This window comes from Ornithorhynchus anatinus, chromosome 4 (assembly GCF_004115215.2).
Source record: "Ornithorhynchus anatinus isolate Pmale09 chromosome 4, mOrnAna1.pri.v4, whole genome shotgun sequence".
NCBI classification, from domain to species: domain Eukaryota; kingdom Metazoa; phylum Chordata; class Mammalia; order Monotremata; family Ornithorhynchidae; genus Ornithorhynchus; species Ornithorhynchus anatinus.
In genome coordinates, this window is record NC_041731.1 from 104,263,866 (window position 1) to 104,281,981 (window position 18,116).

General features: G+C 44.4%; 1 protein-coding gene across 5 annotated transcripts in view; it reads right to left on the reverse strand.

Moving 5' to 3' along the window:
- PRKACB (protein kinase cAMP-activated catalytic subunit beta) overlaps positions 1 to 18,116 on the reverse strand; it is a 162,469-nt gene that overhangs the window by 59,926 nt on the left and 84,427 nt on the right. For all 5 annotated transcript variants that reach the window (XM_029064081.2, XM_029064079.1, XM_029064082.2 and 2 more), the window contains exon 2: positions 2,052 to 2,113. In XM_029064081.2, the coding sequence (XP_028919914.1) occupies positions 2,052 to 2,113 (62 nt within the window). The remainder of the gene's footprint in view (positions 1 to 2,051; positions 2,114 to 18,116) is intronic.

An 18,116-nucleotide genomic window follows, 5' to 3' on the forward strand; every position in this document is an offset into this window, starting at 1 on the left:
ATTACCCACCCCACAGAATTTGTCTTGCAAATGTCATATATGAAGCATTTAAAAGAGATGGGTAAAAAAAAATCTGATTAAAAATATACTCTATTTTACCCAAATGAACTTAAACAAGGTAATTCCCCAAATTACATTTGTAAATCCCAACAATGAGAAGCCTGACGGTCCGCCATTTTGAGTTCCTACAGTAGAAGCATACTTTCCTGTTTAGTAGCCAATTACCAAGGCTTGGAGGTTTCTCTTCTTTTGGTCTCTTGTCTAGTTAGACAATGCCACAAGAGACAACGAGGCAATTGCGAAAAAGGTCGGCAGGGACTCTGCGTCGGGGGTGACTTAAATTAGCCCCTTCCAGCACAGATAGGGAGCTGCAGGAGACCCCACCCCACCTCCGTCCTCCAGCTTTGGAGGGTGGGTGGAGAGATAGAAACAAATAGCCCCAACCGAAAGAAGGGAGGAGACACACGACCTTGGATTTGATCAAAACCAGACCTCTAGATAACAGTGGGACTGTCGTCTATTCCAGGGATTTAAAATGAACATTTTCACTTATTACTGCCAGTCAAACGACCCAGGGGATGGCGACGACACTGGCGGGAGGGAAGTCACGGTGGCTTTCGCTGTAGGTGGTACGTTGAAGCTGCGGTGACTGGATAGAATCGGGTGACTGGATAGAGTTGGACAGAATCAGGGGGAGGAGAAATAAGATAAGCAGTCAATGAGCAGTCCAGCTCACCAGGGCCTTTCGGCCACACTCCCGACAGACCAAGAGGGGAAGACCCGATCCCGGTTGGGAGTTCCCGAAACTCCTCTGGGGCTGCACTCTCACAGGCCTATTCCAAGACGGGAGGTGTTTGCCTAGAAATTTCGGATGCCAAAATAGGAGACGTTGAATACGAGACGTCTTTGATGTGGTCACCTGGTAGCTAATTTAAAGGTACAGCCATCTCCAAGTTACACCACGGGTTTGGGGGAAGGAAACGCTTTTCTCTCTGCCCCCTCCCACCCCAAATTTCAAACGCTTGGGATGTCACGCTGCCAATTCAAGCATTCCCCAGTCGGTATCCTTGGTCAAGTAGGAGTCCCAGAAAACTGGAAGGGAGAGCATTGACAGAGTGCTCAAAGTGGTGGTGAAGCTCCCTGGAGTCAACTATCCACTCCTGTTCCCTCTCAAAGGGTGCTAAATACATTTCAGGGCTCCATGGAGCACAGCCAACTCCAAACAGAAGTCAGAAGTGGTGCAGAGGGAGCTGCTGTGAGAAGCTGATAGAGCCAAGCAACACTTAGCATTCCCTTCTAGAAACCACCTCTTTGGGCGGTCTTAGCATCGCGAGGGGCCGGGAGAGAAACGGTACGGTTCCCCAAAGGCGAGCTTTGCATCCGAGCTGGCGGTGGCTTTAAGAGCCTGGAGCCCACCATGCTGGCAGACGGTAGGGTAGTCTGATTCATTCGGTCGTATTTACTGAGCGCTTGCTGTGTGCAGAGCACTGTACTAAGCGCGTGAAAAGTACCATCCAGAAATAGAGAGACAATCCCTGCCCACAACGGACTCCCAGTCTATTGTGCTGGCAGGGAAGGATACTGGGGAGAGTCTACGGACCCCCACTTTTTGAGGGGAAATGGAGATCCCGTAGAATTTGGGGTTTCATCTGCAACTAGCAGGAGTACTATCAATAGACATTATTCAAATAAAAACGGCACATTCTGATTTGAGTCCACCTTCAAAAAAACAATTTTTCCTTAACATAAAAATTGACAAGCGGGATAGAGTACTAAAGGTGTAACAAAGTAATCTGAGAAGTGCATCTTTAAATATTAATGTGAATATTAAATATTAACAACAGGATAGCAGGATCGTGCATATATGCATATATGTCCTTATACCTCATATGGCTGAATTAATATTTTGAAAATAACCTGAACTAATCTGTTCTAAGTAATCACCTTACTTGAGGATATTTTAGCATTTCTAAACCGGTAATGATTTCTGAATTGAGTCAGCTCAGACAAAATGCTATAGATTTTAAATAAATATTTAAAAGGTTACTTACCTGAGGGGGGCTTTCCCATTTTCTTAAGAAATCTTCTTTGGCTTTGGCTAGGAATTCTTTCACTGAAAAAAAAACATATAAAAACAAATTTATCCTCTTTAGTTCATTTCTTTGAAAATGAAATGACTACTTCGTGTTAAAAATGTCCGCCACACTGCACTCACAACCACGGTGCACCAGACTGGCGATGTATTTTCTCTAAACCGGGAGAAAGGGCTGTCTTTTCAATTTCTTTAATACCTCCAGCTATTTTCCTAATCTTTTTAGAGACCGGGATTTAATTCCTCGCTTACCTCCTGAGCAACTCTCAGTCTACTGATTCCACAGTACAGTGCTTGCAAGCCACCTTGAGGTGAAATAAGAAAGTTAGTATGCCAAAATTGACTAATGGTCAATTCGCAAATGCACATTAAAACGTATATGCCCTGGAAATAATTGTACAGTGTCATTTTTCTAAAAAGAATTGGGTTAAGATCATTTTTAACTGAAGACTACTTGCAAGTCCAAGTACTGAGGTGAACACAGACACAAAACACAAACAAAACAGCAACACTGCACAACAGAGATACCCATGGCCAGAGGGAATATGCTTCATAAAATAGTTGAGATTGAAGCCAGGACGTTTCTAGATGACTAATCCGTTTAAAATGTGCACCAAGCAATTCAAGACGCTGTTTTGACGTTTCTACACTATTCGCTTTGACAGGACTGGCTAATGACAGCCAAATTCCTTAAAGAGAGGGTGGCAAATACGGGTTTTTCTTTAGAGTTTCCATTTTTAGATATTCTATCTCCAATGATAAATTTCTATTTTTGAAATTTTCCTTTCTTGGAATTCAGTCGTTTCATATAAAGCAGCATTGCATTAACAGCATTTGTGCTTTTTTGGTTGTTATTCAGTTTCATTTTATACAAAGTTATCTGAATACATCTGGAATATAAAAATATTATAAGAATTTTTAAAAGCTGCACTAAGGAAAAATGCATAGTAGCTATTAAACAATTCAAGGAGGTGGGGGCTAATGGCTACAGTGGGGTTTTCGGTGATGAATGTCTCCCCTGAATCAATCAATATGATTGCTCAAGCGTATTTAGTGAGCTCTTACTGTGTACAGAGCACTGTACTAAGTACTTGGGAGAGAACAATATAACAATATGCCCACAGTGAAAGAGACATTAATATAAATGAATAAATTATGGATATCTACATAAATGATGTGGGGCTGAAGGAGGGGTGAATAAAGGGTGCAAAGTAAATGAAGGGGGGAAATCCCTGAAGGAATTACCTATGGTCTTTTTGGGGCCCAATTTATTACAGAGACTCATTCTTTATGTGCATCATCTTTTTGAATCAAGTCAGTGTGTGTGAGGAAATTTTAAGCAGTTTAGAGACTGTATGAAGGCTTTGACACTTGATGAAGGATTTGCAAATGAGATTCACAGATGCAGACTTTTTATAAAATCTCAAAAAACAAGCATTAATTTTAAGGTGTGCCCAAATGACTGTTCAGTATTTCCAGGTAATGATGATAATCGTGGTGTTCAGTGCCTATTTTGAACCAAGTGCTTTATTAAGCACTGGGGCAGATACGAGTTAATCAGGTCGGCTACAGATCCTGCCCCACATGGGGCTCCCAATCTATTTAAGATGGCAAGGAGGTAATGACTCCCCATTACATAAAGAAACTGAGGCACAAAAGTTAAGTGACTTGTCCAAACAGGAAATTAGAGAACTGGGATTAGAACCCAGGTCCTCTGACTCCCAGGCTTGTGTTTTTTTCTACAGGGCCATGCTGCTTAGTTGTAACAAAATTCTAAAAGTGCCCTCAAATCAAATATATGATTACCATGTTTACCATGATAGTATTTATGCTACTACACTACAGTTATAAATCAATTATATTAAGGGGGCATATTACGAGGGGTCGAGAAGGAAAACAGCTGTGTGACTTTGGGCAGGTCACTTAACTTCTCCGTGCCTCAGTTACTTCATCTGTAAAATGGGGATTAAAAACTGCGAGCCCCACGTGGGACAACCTGTTCACCTTGTATCCCCCCAGTGCTTAGAACAGTGCTTCGCATATAATAAGCGCTTAACAAATATCACCATTATTATTAAAACAAGGTCTTTTGATTCATCCTAAATTCAGAAATCTCTATTTTGTATTCATGTCTGAAAAGGCAACTCCAAGATCTGTCTCGAGCAGCCGGAAGGTGAGAGTAGGAAAGCAACTTAGCCATTCTCCTTTCCATTTACCTTTGTCTATCACCACTTTTGTGGAACTGGGAAGTTATAAGTGATTTCAGATGAGGGGAGGCAGAAGCAGAGAGAAGCAATAGGGTGGCACGTTGAGAACCCACGAGGTCAAAGACCCATTAGATACAGTAATGGAAGCTGCAAAGACAGGGGAGGTTCCTAAGAATGAAGATGAATGTAGAGTGGTCAGGGACTGTCTCCATTGCTGTATAGTACTTTCCAAGCGTTTAGTACAGTGTTCGGCACACGGTAAGCGCTCAATATTACTGAATGAATGAAAGAAGGCTTAAACAAGGAAGGGGGGTAAGGGGTGGTGGTGAAGAGTTGGGACAGGATGGTGGAGAGAGATTAGTATCAAAATAAAGAAAGGGGAGGGAGAGAAATGAGGAACAAAGGATGGGAAAGACAAAGAACTGGTGCTAAGCCTGAACACAGGGGCTACTTCTCTCCCCTCGGGACCAAACACGAGGAGGAACAACACCTTGAATTTGTATAGCACTCCTATTTTGTCAAAAGAGTTTTACTTATAGAGGCATATAGCTTTTATACCACTTGAAAGATGAAAGAAAATGAGGTTCAGGTAGCAAAGTCTGTCAGCCTAGACAGAATACTGGGGCTTTCCCTCGCTTCTCCATCCCTCCTCTGGCATGAAAATTCAGACCAGCGGAGACTCTGACTCGGCGGAACTTGATGGCTCCTCACCAGATGAAAACAACGAAAGCTGTGAGAACTAAGCAGAAGAGAGGAGCATCTGTTTGGCCCCTAAATGACCACAGATCAATCAATGGTATTTATTGAGTGCTTACTGTGTGCGGAGCACTGTACTGAGCGCTTGGGAGAGTACCCTATAACAGAGTTGGTAGACAAATTCCCCGTCCACAAAGAACTTACAGTCTAGAGGGGAGAATTCTGGTATTTGTTAAGCGCTTACGATGGGCCAACCAGTGCACTAAGCGTTAGGGTGGCTCCGAGAACATCAGGACTCACTTGGGGCTCACAGTCTAAGCAGGAGCGACAATGGGCATTGAACTCTCCATTTTGCAGATGAGGGAACTGCGGTGCAGAGAAGGGAAGTGACTTTCCCGAGGTCACAGAGCAGTTAAGTGGCAGGCCCAGGAACGGGAAGACAGATCCCCTGACTCCCAGGCCTGTGCTCTTTCCACTAGGCCGTGCTTTTTCTCTGTGGATTTATTTTTTCTCTACATCTCGCTTTCACCCATTTGGATGGTAAGTGATGGATGGGGGATGCGCTCCTTTCATATAATTCTATCAAATCGCCTGCAGTGTCTGTGTCACGGCAACGATAAGGGACAACACCAAAATAATTAACGGCTGATGCTGTGATTTTAAAGTGATCCGAAATCCTCAGTTGTGAAACCAAAGGGAGGAGAAGTCGTTTTAAGGAGACTTAAAAGGGTGGAAAGCTGCGTGGGTTGTCTGTTCGAAAGCTGACGAGGGAGGAGTCGTCAGGCAGTAGCAAGGGCAGTTCTGAGTTGAGGGAGAAGAATGTGGACTTAGAATGGAGAAGCTGAGGGAGCTTAACAGAGGCTAAAAATAACTACAACAAAAACAAAAAAAGGCAGCAGTAAGGCATATGTTATAGGCAAGGAGCTAAAAACAGAACCAGCCGACAGTATGCTGATGAATGGCCATTGTGAAAATAGAGGAACACGGGACTGTAAAATGGAAATCATTTAATGTATCTGAATGATTAAATTGGGATACAAAAGGGTTTCCACAGTAAAACATTTCCATTCCCACCACTGACTTTAACAGTCAATCTATCTGTTTCAGGCCCTAACTTTGTTAACAATACTACAAGTCTGTTAGGACACCAAGTATCTAGCAGATTCACATTCTGCTCAAGAAAGGGCCACTGAAGAAACGCTACATGAAATGGAGGCACCTTAAAAACCAAGCATCTGATTTGTTTCCAATCTAGATTTTCGGATTCCTAGAGTTACTTTTCCTGCTCTGTGCAAAACTTGATCTGCATTCCTCTTTAGAAAGTATTTATTTCCTCTACTGGGATGATTTAATTTGGGAACACATGGCTTTAGTTCATCTACTGTTCTGGAAAATCTCTTACCAAAACATTGTTTCGGAATGACATTACACTTTCCAGGACATTTTCTGATTCTTTAACCTCTTACGAGATTGATTTGGAATTTAGAATTACAGTTTGTTAATTGAATAGCAAAGGATTAGAATATAGTTTACCCTAATTGAAAATGAAACTAATATTCTGGTATGGGCTAATCACAGTACTTAATGCATAAGAAAAAATGGACTCTCTAGACTAAGATTGTGGGCAGGGAGCATGTCTACTAACTCTGTTCCACTGTACTTTCCCAAGCACTTAGCACAGTGCTCTGCACAGAGTAAATACTGTGATAACAAATATTAGATCAAGTGGGGTGTCTAAGAGACTGAATTAATTTGCTCTCTCTGGGTAAAGATCTGAGGGACCTCAATATTGCATAACGAATATTCTAAGAACACAGGAAATTTTAAAATGATTTCTACTATAATGTTCTAGCTACAGTGCGAAAACGTGATCACCCACCGCCCCCATCCAATAGTGATTTTCTATTTTCAGGATTGCTAATTCATTCTTTCAATCGTATTTATTGAGCTCTTACTGTGGGCAGAGCACTGTACTAAGCGCTTATGCTCTGTAATAATAATGATGGCATTTGTTAAGCGCTTACTATCTGCAAAGCACTGTTCTAAGCGCTGGGGAGGAGTCACGGTGATCAGGTTGTCCCACGTGGGGCTCAGAGTCTTAATGCCCATTTCACAGATGGGGTAACTGAGGCACAGAGAAGTGAAGTGACTTGCTCCAAGTCACCCAGCTGACAAGGGGTGGAGGCGGGATTTGAACCCATGACCTAGGACTCCCCAGCCTGGGCTCTTTCCACCTAGCTACAGTCGCTTCTCTAATCTTTAATCTCTTTATGCTAATGCTCTTTTAATCTTCACACCGCTTTTAGAGATGAATACTGAAGCTCCCGACACATTAGGTGTCTTCTCTGATTGTGGCTCACCACTGGAGGAATAACCATCCTGAATGCTCTAATCGGGATCTAATCTAATTTCTCTAATCGAATGCTCTGATGATAAGTAGGATGCGTAGTCTCCCTCCCACTAGGGATGAGGCCCTGGGAGTTTCAGACCGAGAGCCCGCGTGAAGGAACTGGTTAAAGTGCTAGTGGTTTGAGCAGCCTCACACACAAAATGTCTTTTCTGCCTAACCGTATTTGGTCACAAATGAGTTCTGAACATAAAAAAAAAAAAACTTCCTCCTGCATTTCAATATGTGTCGCACCTCTGTCCTCCTGGTCTCTAGACGGGCAAGAAGGACCAGTCAAAAAGCAAATACGTGGTTCCTCCCGAAGTGCAAATTTCCGTCACGTTCCATTTTCCAGATTAATGAGTTTTGAATCTTTCTTTTTTCCTAATTTAACTAGCCAGTAGCTTTGGGCTGTAATGATAGAATGAACACAACCAAGGGTCTCTAGGGGTTCATCCAGGGGTTGCAGGAATATTCACCCACATAGATGAGATGGAGAAGGGAGGGGGAAAAAACAGAAAAGAAGTTGTATTCATTTCCGCATCCCCTGAAAACACCAATTTGGGGCCAGTCCCCTAAAACGGCATTTCGTGAACTTAGTTTTCCTTATGGTAATAATAGTGATGGTATCTGTTAAACGCTATGTGCCAAGCACTGATCTAAGCACTGAGGGTCAAAATCAAACATGACGAATCTCGGAACATTCTGAGAAAAATGTGGCAAATACATCTCGGATCAATCAAAGGAATTGATTGGCATGGAGTGTTTACCTTGAACAAAGCACCGTACTGGGCTTGGGAGAGTAGAATAAGATCAGAGTATCAATCAATCAGTGGTATTTGAAGTTTATCGTGTGTAGAGCACTGTACTAAGCACAATACAACAGAGTGAGGTAGATGTGATCTCGGGCCACAAGGAGTTTATAGTCTAGAGGGGAAGACAGGCATTTAAATAAATTACAATTACAGGTGGGAATGTCCCCAAATATGAGGAAGGGGTGAATCTCAAAACGCTTAAGGGGTAGAGACCCAATTCCTTATAAAGAGATGGGCTACTCTAATTGAAACCTAAATGAACAAAATACGCGTGTTTCCTTTGCCTCATAAATATTCACTCAATCGTATTTATTGAAAACTTACTGTGTGCAGAGCGCTGTACTAGGCGCTTGGAAAGTACAATTCAGCAACAAATAGAGACGATCCCCGATCAACAGCGGGCTCACGGGCTGCAAATACTATTTATGAAACACCCACATGCATACGATACTGTTAGGCCTTTTCTAAGTTTTTATGATAATAAGGTTGGTATTTGTTAAGCGCTTACTATGTGCAGAGCACTGTTCTAAGCGCAGGGGTAGGTACAGGGTAAGTTTTTATCTTGCAAGAGCCCCCGCCCCACAAAGAACACACATCACCAGCCTTTAAAAAGCCACAGGATACAGACTTTTAAGTTGATGATCACTGTCTTCCTGAGAACAGAATACTGTCTTCCTGAGAAGCAGCGTGGCCTCGGGCGCAAAGCACAAGCCCGCAAGTCTGCAGGATCTGGGGTCTAATCCCAGCTCTGCCACTTGACTGCTGTGTGACCTTGGGCAAGTCAAAATAAATACGATTGAATGAATAAATTTGCTTCTCTATGTCTCAGTTGCCTCATCTGTAAAATGGGGATTAAAATGGTCACCTCCCTCCATGTGGGACAAAGACTGGGTCCTGATTAGCTCGTGTCTACCCGAGCGCTTAACAAATACCACCCAAAAAAACTCATTTAAAATCCGTTACTGTAGAGACACAGACCCTTTCTCTTAGGTAAAAATATACACTGAACAATCTATTCTGGTCCCAGGCTGCTGCTGTGAAGTGACTTTCCCACTCCTTCCTCTACCTTGATCACAGCTCGGTACAAGTTTGAATGCTGTTTGGCGGGTGACGGCCCAGAAATAGAAAAGAAAATCTCCAAGGTAGATCCTCAATTTAAACAGACGCATTATCCAAAAATAAAACGGAAGACTTTCTTTCACTACCTTAGACTCGCACATTTGGGTCTGGCTGAGGTAGCAGGCACCGATCTAACCACCAAAATGCATCCACTCCTTTATCTGATCATTTTTAAGAACGCCGCGAACCCCAAACAAGAATCAAAAGTCCCCCTCGCATAGAGAACACGGGAGAAGAACGACAAGACTCACATCGAGCACTGCTTCCCTCAACTATGCTCAATCACAAATCTGACCTAACATTTACCAAAATACGATTTCATTTGAGGGCTAGTAACTTGTAAATAATCCCACGTGGGCTTACAAATAACTATGAAAATCAACTTTCTTCCAAATGTTTCTGAGCGACTTGCAGTCTGCTTGCGGAAAAATAATTCAATGGAGATCAAATGGCACGACAATCATAAGATCATCTCCCCCGAAAAGAACTTCTCCTATTTCGAGCTATCCGGGAGACTCCATGTCAGGGAAGTTCTAGCCGCATATTTGCGGCTTCTGCCGGCTCCCAGCTTAATAGAGAACTCTGCAGCAAGCGAGAGCTTAATAAATAGCATTACGATGACTCAGATCTAGTCACGAAAATTAATAATTAAGCAACCATCGTCCTTAAAAAAAACAACCCTGTTCATTTGGCTTTGTGCACAGACAGCTACCAGAAGTTGTAGATAAAACTGAGGGGCAGCACAGACGAGAAAGCAGTCCTGATTTTGTCGGTGGGCATATCAGAAGTTGTGTTTAATCAAAAATGGGGAAAAAAAGGAAAAGGACGCAGAGTGGCACTGTGCTCCACTGCTCGTTTTAGCGTTACAGAATGGCAATGTGGCAATGTGGAGAAGCAGCATGGCTCAGTGGAAAGAGCACGGGCTTTGGAGTCAGGGCTCATGAGTTCGAATCCCAGCTCTGCTGCTTGTCGGCTGTGTGACTGTGGGCAAGTCACTTAACTTCTCTGTGCCTCAGTTCCCTCATCTGTAAAATGGGGATTAAGACTGTGAGCCCCACGTGGGACAACCTGATTCCCCTATGTCTACCCCAGCGCATAGAACAGTGCTCGGCACATAGCAAGCGCTTAACAAATAACATTATTAATGGGATCTGCTCTGCTTCTTGAGAGGCAGCGTGGCTTAGTGGCAAGGGCCCGGGCTGGGGAGTCAGAGGTTGCGGGTTCTAATCCCGACACCGCCACCTGTCCGCTCTGGGTCTTTGGGCAAGTCACTTCACTGCTCTGGGCCTCAGTTACTTCATCTGTCAAATGGGGATTAAGACTGTGAGCCTCATAATAATGTTGGTATCTGTTAAGCGCTTACTATGTGCACAGCACTGTTTTAAGGCACTGGGGTAGATACAGGGTAATCAGGTTGTCCCACGTGAGACTCACAGTCAATCCCCATTTTACAGATGAGGTAACTGAGGCAAAGAGAAGTGAAGTGACTTGCCCACAGTCACACAGCTGATAAGTGGCAGAACCGGGAGTCGAACCCATGACCCCTGACTCTGAAGCCCAGGCTCTTTCCACTGAGCCACGCTGCTTCCCCTCATGAGGGACAACCTCATTACCTTGTATCCTCCCCAGCACTTGGCACGTAGTAAGCGCTTAAATACCATCATCATTATCGTTATTATTATTACCCCAAAGATTCAAAGAAGTAAGCAAACAAGGATTCCAGTGCAGCCACTAACTGGGAGTCTCCGGGCCCAGGTGGAAATCTCTCCAAATCTAACTACTCATTAACCTACCTTAACTCTTCTCCCTCCCTTGCACTTGAATTGACCCTTTATCCACCCCTCCCTCAGTCTGTCCTCCCCCCTCCCCGCCGCATTCATTATTCGATTTATTGAGCGCTTACTGCGTGCAGAGCACTATACTAAGAGCCTTCGGAGAGTATAATACAGCAATAAACAGACACGATCCCTGCCCGGCGGTGACTTAGTGGAAAGGGCCCAGGCTTGAGAGTCAGAGGACGTAGGTTCTAATTCAGTAAACTTCTCTGTGCCTCAGATACCTCATCTGCAAAATGGGGATTAAGACTGTGAGCCCCACATGGGGCAATCTGATTACCCTGTATCTACCCCAGCGCTTACAACAGTCCTTGGCCCATAAAAGCAGCGTGGCTTAGTGGGAAGAGCCCGGGCTGTGACTTAGTGGAAAGAGTTGTGTGACTCTGGGCAAGTCACTTCACTTTTCTGTTCCTCAATTCCCTCATCTGCAAAATGAGGATTAAGACTGTGGGCCCCATGTGGGACAACCTGATGACCTTAATAATGTTGGTATTTGTTAAGCGCTTACTATGTGCCGAGCACTGTTCTAAGCGCTGGGGTAGATACAGGGTAATCAGGTTGTCCCACGTGAGGCTCACAGTTAATCCCCATTTTACAGATGAGGGAACTGAGGCCCAGAGAAGTGAAGTGACTTGCCCACAGTCACACAGCGGACAAGTGGCAGAGCCGAGATTGAAACTCATGACCTCTGACTCCCAAGCCCGTGCTCTTTCCACTGAGCCACGCTACCCCAGTGCTCAGAACAGTGCTTGGCACATAGTAAACGCTTAACAAATACCAACATTATTATTATAATAAGCACTTAGCCAAGACCATACTTATTATTATATGTACATATCTGTAACTTCTTTATTAAGATTACTATCTCCCCCTCTAGACTGTCAGCTTATTGTGGGCAGGGAACGTGTCTACCAACTCTGTGGATGATTACTCAATTACAGGGTTTAGGGACTATATCTTCAGAGTATAGGTGTGTAAGGTCACTGTTGACCTACACTGAATTTTTCAGCGGGCAAGACTTCGTGTCTGCATGAGACAACCACATACTCCTCATTAGCAATTACACTCCTACTAACATCCCCCCCCGATGTTCTGAGGTCACTCCTGCCTTCGAACTGGCTCAGAAGTCAGGAGGCCGGTTGGCGTGGCCACTGATTACGAGCAGGGTTGCAGAACAGCTCTCATGCAAACCAGAGCTCCTCAGGGTCAGCCATTAAACTGGACTCGGGTTTGAACAGAGGTTCCCGATACGAAAGCAGCGTGGCCCAGCGGACAGGGCACGGGCCCGGGAGTCAGAGGACCTGGGTTCTAGCCCGGCTATGCCACTTTTCTGCTGTGTGAACTGGGGCAAGTCACCTCAATTCTCCGTGCCCAGTTACCTCATCTGTAAAACGGGGATTACTGTGGGACATGGACTGTGTCCATAGATTACTTTTTATCTACTTCAGCGTTTAGAACAGTGCCTGGCACATAATAAGCACTTAAATATCATAAAAAAAAGACCGCACAGGAATGAGTGGAATGAGCACGGGTTTGGGTCTCTGCAGGCCTGAACTGAAATGCTGTGTGATCTTGTAGAATTCACTTAACTTTGTTTTCTTACCTGTAAAAGGGGGATTTTGTTTTAAACCTCTCTCCCTACCAACCAGGGAACTTCTGAGGATACAATGAGTCTAATGGAAAATGGCTTAGAATCAATGGTATTTACTGAGCGCTTACTGTGTTTAGAACACTGTACGAAGCGCTTGGGAGAGTACAATATAAGTGAGTTGGCAGACCTGTTTTGTTTTTTTTTTTAAAAAGTGCTATACAAATTCAAGATGTTTTCACTAAAATTACAAGTATTATTTTATTTATAAAAATATTTCATTAAGATTGTGTCTCTAGCCTTAGACTCTGAGCCCTCTGGTTTCAGGACCATGTCCAAATTGACTAATGACTACTTAGCACGGCATAACCACTTAATAACTACCTCAGTAGCGTGCTCTACACACAATAAGCGCTCGATAACTGATTACTAATTGTTGTTACAGAGGAGTGCAGAATAGAAACCAAAAGGAACTAAGAGCCAAGCAAGATACTGCCCTTCCTTTTCGCACTTTTGGTTCCTATTTCAAGAAACCTTTCCTGACTAAGCCCTCTTTTCCTCTTCTCCCACTCCCTTCTGTGTCGCCTTGACCTGCTCCCTTTATTCATCCTTCCTCTCAGCCCAGCAGCATTTATGTACATACCTGTCATTTACTTATCTATATTAATGCCTGTCTCTCCCTCTAGACTGCAAGCTCGTTGTGGGCAGGGAATGTGTCTGGTTTTTGTTGTATTCTCCCAAGACCTTAGCGCAGTGTTCTACACACGGTAAGCGCTCCACAAATACAACTGACGGACTGCATCCCCCTTCATTATCTTATTGAATTGCCCTTTGCTACTCTCTGACACTTTCTCCCACAATCAATCGTCTTCAATTAATGGGAATCACTGAGCTCTTCCCTAAGCAGAACACTAAACTAAATGCTTAGGAGAAGAAGAAGAATAATGTTGGTATTTGCTAAGCGCTTACTATGTGCACAGCACTGTTCTAAGCACTGGGGGAGATACAGGTAATCAGGTCGTCCCACGTGAGGCTCACAGTTAATCCCCATTTTACAGATGAGGTAGCTGAGCCACAGAGAAGTGAAGTGACTTGCCCAAAGTCACACAGCTGACAAGCGGCTGAGCCGGGATTTGAACCCATGACCTCTGACTCCCAAGCCTGGGCTCTTTCCACTGAGCCTCGCTGCTTCCATACAATAGAATACAATAGAGCTGGTATACATGATCCCTGCCTAACTCTGAAGCCTCTGCTAAAGCTTCTCCTCTGTCCTCACAAATCCAATAGGAACAGATCTATAGTTTAAATTTTTATTGTTACTTTTTGGAAATAATATATTATCTGTCCATGCCTTCTCAGGTCCGGGGTGGCTTTTGTACATAACTAGCTAGTTAGGATGACTAAGGCTTCTGAATCAATATATGGCTTGGCATCTAGTCCAGAGCTGCGTTTTCAAGAGGCACTCAGTAAGCGTTCAGTGTTGATCCATGGGCCTGTACGACACTCTTCTTCCTTTGGGAAAAAAAAGTGCTCTCCGGCTAATAACGACGACTGGGATATTTGTTACGCGTTTACTACGTGCCAAGCCCTGTAATGACGACCGGGTAGATACGGGATGATCACGTCAGAGTCATACAGTCAGGAGCTGGAGACTGATTCAACACTTAGGTGTCCACCAATCTGGCAGTGCTTCTTAGAGGGCCTGTGACCTCACTAAGCTCGCCTGCCTTCAGATCAATAAGTGGTGTGGAAAAACAAACAATTCAGTTAAACAACCTGGATGGGTGGTGTGGAGCAACTCGATCAGTAAAATTAAGTGCTCACCTCCTCCAAGAGGCCTTCCCAGACTGAGCTTCCCCTTTCCCCTCTGCTCCCTCTCTGCCCCCCTTTCACCTCCCCTCAGCTAAGCCCCCTTTCCCCCCCCCCCCCGTCCCTCTGCTCCTCCCCCTCTCCCTTCCCCTCAGCACTGTCCTCTTTTGTCTATATTTTTATTCCCCTATTTATTTTGTTAATGAGGTGTACATCCCCTCGATTCTATTTATTGCGATTTTCCTGTTTTTTTTGTCCATCTTTCTCCCCCGATTAGACTGTAAGCCCGTCAGTGGGCAGGGATTGTCTCTATCTGTTGCCGAATTGTCCATTCCAAGCGCTTAGTACAGTGCTCTGCACATAGTAAGCGCTCAATAAATACTACTGAATGAATGAAAGTGCTCATAGAGAAGCAGCGTGGCTCAGTGGAAAGAGCCCGGGCTTTGGAGTCAGAGGTCATGAGTTCAAATCCCGGCTCTGCCACTTGCCAGCTGTGACTGTGGGCAAGTCGCTTCACTTCTCTGTGCCTCAATTACCTCAGCTGTAAAATGGGGATGAAGTCTGTGAGCCCCACGTGGGACAACCTGATTCCCCTGTGTCTACCCCAGCACTTAGAACAGTGCTCTGCACATAGTAAGCGCTTAACAAATACCATCATTATTATTATTAAGTGCTGTTGAGATGCTTTCAACAACACTGGTTTTATTCCCTCCCACCCACACCTGTGACTTTGTTTCCTTAATGCAGAAACAACTGAAGATGCTCTAAGTCAGAATCAATTTCTTTGCCCTTTTTTAAAAAAAATACACAAAAAAACTCACCGTTCCATGACGCCTCTTGCTTATACATGTGTAGTAGCCATTTAATGTTTGTGGAATTGGCTGGAAGACCCACTCCTCCAACCCATACCAGTTTCCAATCAATCAGGCGAATTTATTCAAAACTTTCTGTGTGCCCAGCACTGTGCAGAGCACTTGGGAAGAGTACAATACCACAGAGTTAGTAGACACGTTCCCTGCCCGCAATGAGTTTACAGTCTAGAGGTGGAGATGATATTAACATAAATAATTTATGGAGATGTACATAAGCGCTGTGGGGCTTCCAGCATTTACAAGAATAATGATAGTTGTTAAGTGCTCACTACAAGCTAAGCACTGTATTAAGCACCGGGATGGATACGGGATGACCAGGGTGGACAAAGTCCCTCTCCCACAGAGAGTTTACAGTCTAGGTGGGAGGGAGGATAAGAATTTTGAATCCCTAAAATGAGGATCTCATCTGTAAAATGAGGATCTCATCTGTAAAATGAGGATTAAGACTGTGAGCCCCACGTGGGACACCTGATTCCCCTGTGTCTACCCCAGCGCTTAGAACAGTGCTCGGCACATAGTAAGCGCTTAACAAATACCAACATTATTATTATTATTAGATGAGGAAATTGAGGCACAGAGAAGCTAAGTGACTTGTCCAAGGTCACACAGCAGGTAAGAGGCAGGGCCGGTGTTAGAAGCAAGTCGTCTGACTCCCAGGCCCACGCTCTTTCGACCGCATCGCGTTGATTCATGACCTACCAGGACAGAAAACTAGCCCCGGGTTCATAAATGATTCGTTGTTGAATTCTGAACTTTGTACCTGGAACCTTACTCATCTGGCTAAGGAAATGAAAGAAAAACATGAACCGGTTTCTATATTAGAAAACGGCCGGGGAGGAGATGGGGTAATATCCTGAATGTAGCCAATTTAAAGGTATATTGGAGAGTGTTTTTTCCCCACCTCTGATCAACGCATAGGGCACCACGACAAGACAAAAGAAGTAATACTGAAGCTGATGAGGTAACTGCTAAATCCAAAACGATGAAATTTCATACGACCCCAGGAAGAGGTCACGCCTTTTTTCCAAGTGACTTCTTTTTGAATCACAGAGTCGGGGAAACTTGGGAGTTGGGTCCTTGGCGCGCCATACAAAGTAAACGCTCAATGAATGTTACCGCCTGACTGATTGGGGTTTCAGACTTTTCTTACACACAATGACTTGGTCAAGTACTTAAGAACAGAACTTTAAAATCTGCTAGGTGAGAAATGGTTGCTCCGGGGCCTAGCGGAGAGAGCACCGGTCCCGGACTATGCACCGAACCCGCTGTGTGACTCTGGGCAAGCCCCTTAACCTCTCTGAGCCACAGTCTCCTCATCTGTAAAATGGGAACACGATGCCTACTCTCCCTACTTCTTAAACGGTGGGCCTCGTGTGAGATAGGGACGGTGTCTGGATCACTTTAAGTCGATCCCAACTCTTACACGTAGTTAAGAGTCGAATAAACAGCATAATTATGAGTCTAGCCTATCTTCTTCTTTTGTCCCCAATCTTTACCGGCAACTTCTTTTTCTTCATCACCCCCACACAAAGTCCATCCCAGTCATAATAATAATAATAATGTTGGTATTAAACGCTTACTATGTGCAGAGCACTGTTCTAAGCGCTGGGGTAGACACAGGGGAATCAGGTTGTCCCACGTGGGGCTCACACTCTTAATCCCCATTTTCCAGATGAGGTAACTGAGGCACAGAGAAGTGAAGTGACTTGCCCACAGTCACACAGCTGACAAGTGGCAGATCTGGGATTCGAACTCATGACCTCTCACTCCAAAGCCCGTGCTCTTTCCACTGAGCCACGCTGCTTCTCTATCTCCTTATCCCTACTTCTGTCCTGCTGGCCATTCGGCTCCACCCGGGCTCCACAGTCCCTATCCTACATTGGAGCTCACAGTCTTAAGCCCCATTTTGCGGGTGAGGTTACTGAGGAACCGAGAAGTTAAGCTACTCCGCCCAGGGTCACAAGGTAAACAAGCAGGGGAGCCGGGATTAGAACGCAGGTCTTCTGATCCACTAGGCCACCCTGCTCCTTGAGTTCCAGTCAGGTGAGGAAGATGAATTTTAATTACACTGGCCAAGCTAGCATTCTTAAATATAAATTATTGTGCTCCATTTTCTTTTTTAGTAGCGGTGAAAGCATTATTGAGTGCCCAACTGAGACAATGCATTGGACTAAGTGTTTGCAAAGTATAAAGCTAAAAAAACACAGACTCTTTGCCCAGAAGGTTCTTCTACTCCAAAAGGGAAGATAGACAAAATATTCACAGAGTAGTCTATGTGAATAATTGAATAGATGCCTACAATCAGGGTTGAGGATAAGTATAAAGTACTGAAGAGCTGGAGATGGATGATGGGTTTTACAAGATGGGATACATGGATTTAATGGGGGAATGTCTGCTGGAGAAAGTTGGATATCGGGAGGGCTCTGAGTGGGCTGTCTGATTTAAGGAGGGGGAACGGTATGAGCAGGAGAGGTGAAAGACCAAAGTACACTTAAAGGATTGACTTGGGGAGTAGCAGGAGAAAAGAGCAGATATGCAAGCCAGTGGAGAGTTTTCAAGCCAATTATCAGGAGCTTTTGTCTAAACTGGGGGAGGAGGGAAGTGAACGGCGGATTTTTACCTTCCCCTGACAGTATCTTAAGAGAAGATCTCTGGACTCCTCTCAAAATCTAGCCCCTCCGCCTGCATCTTCCACCT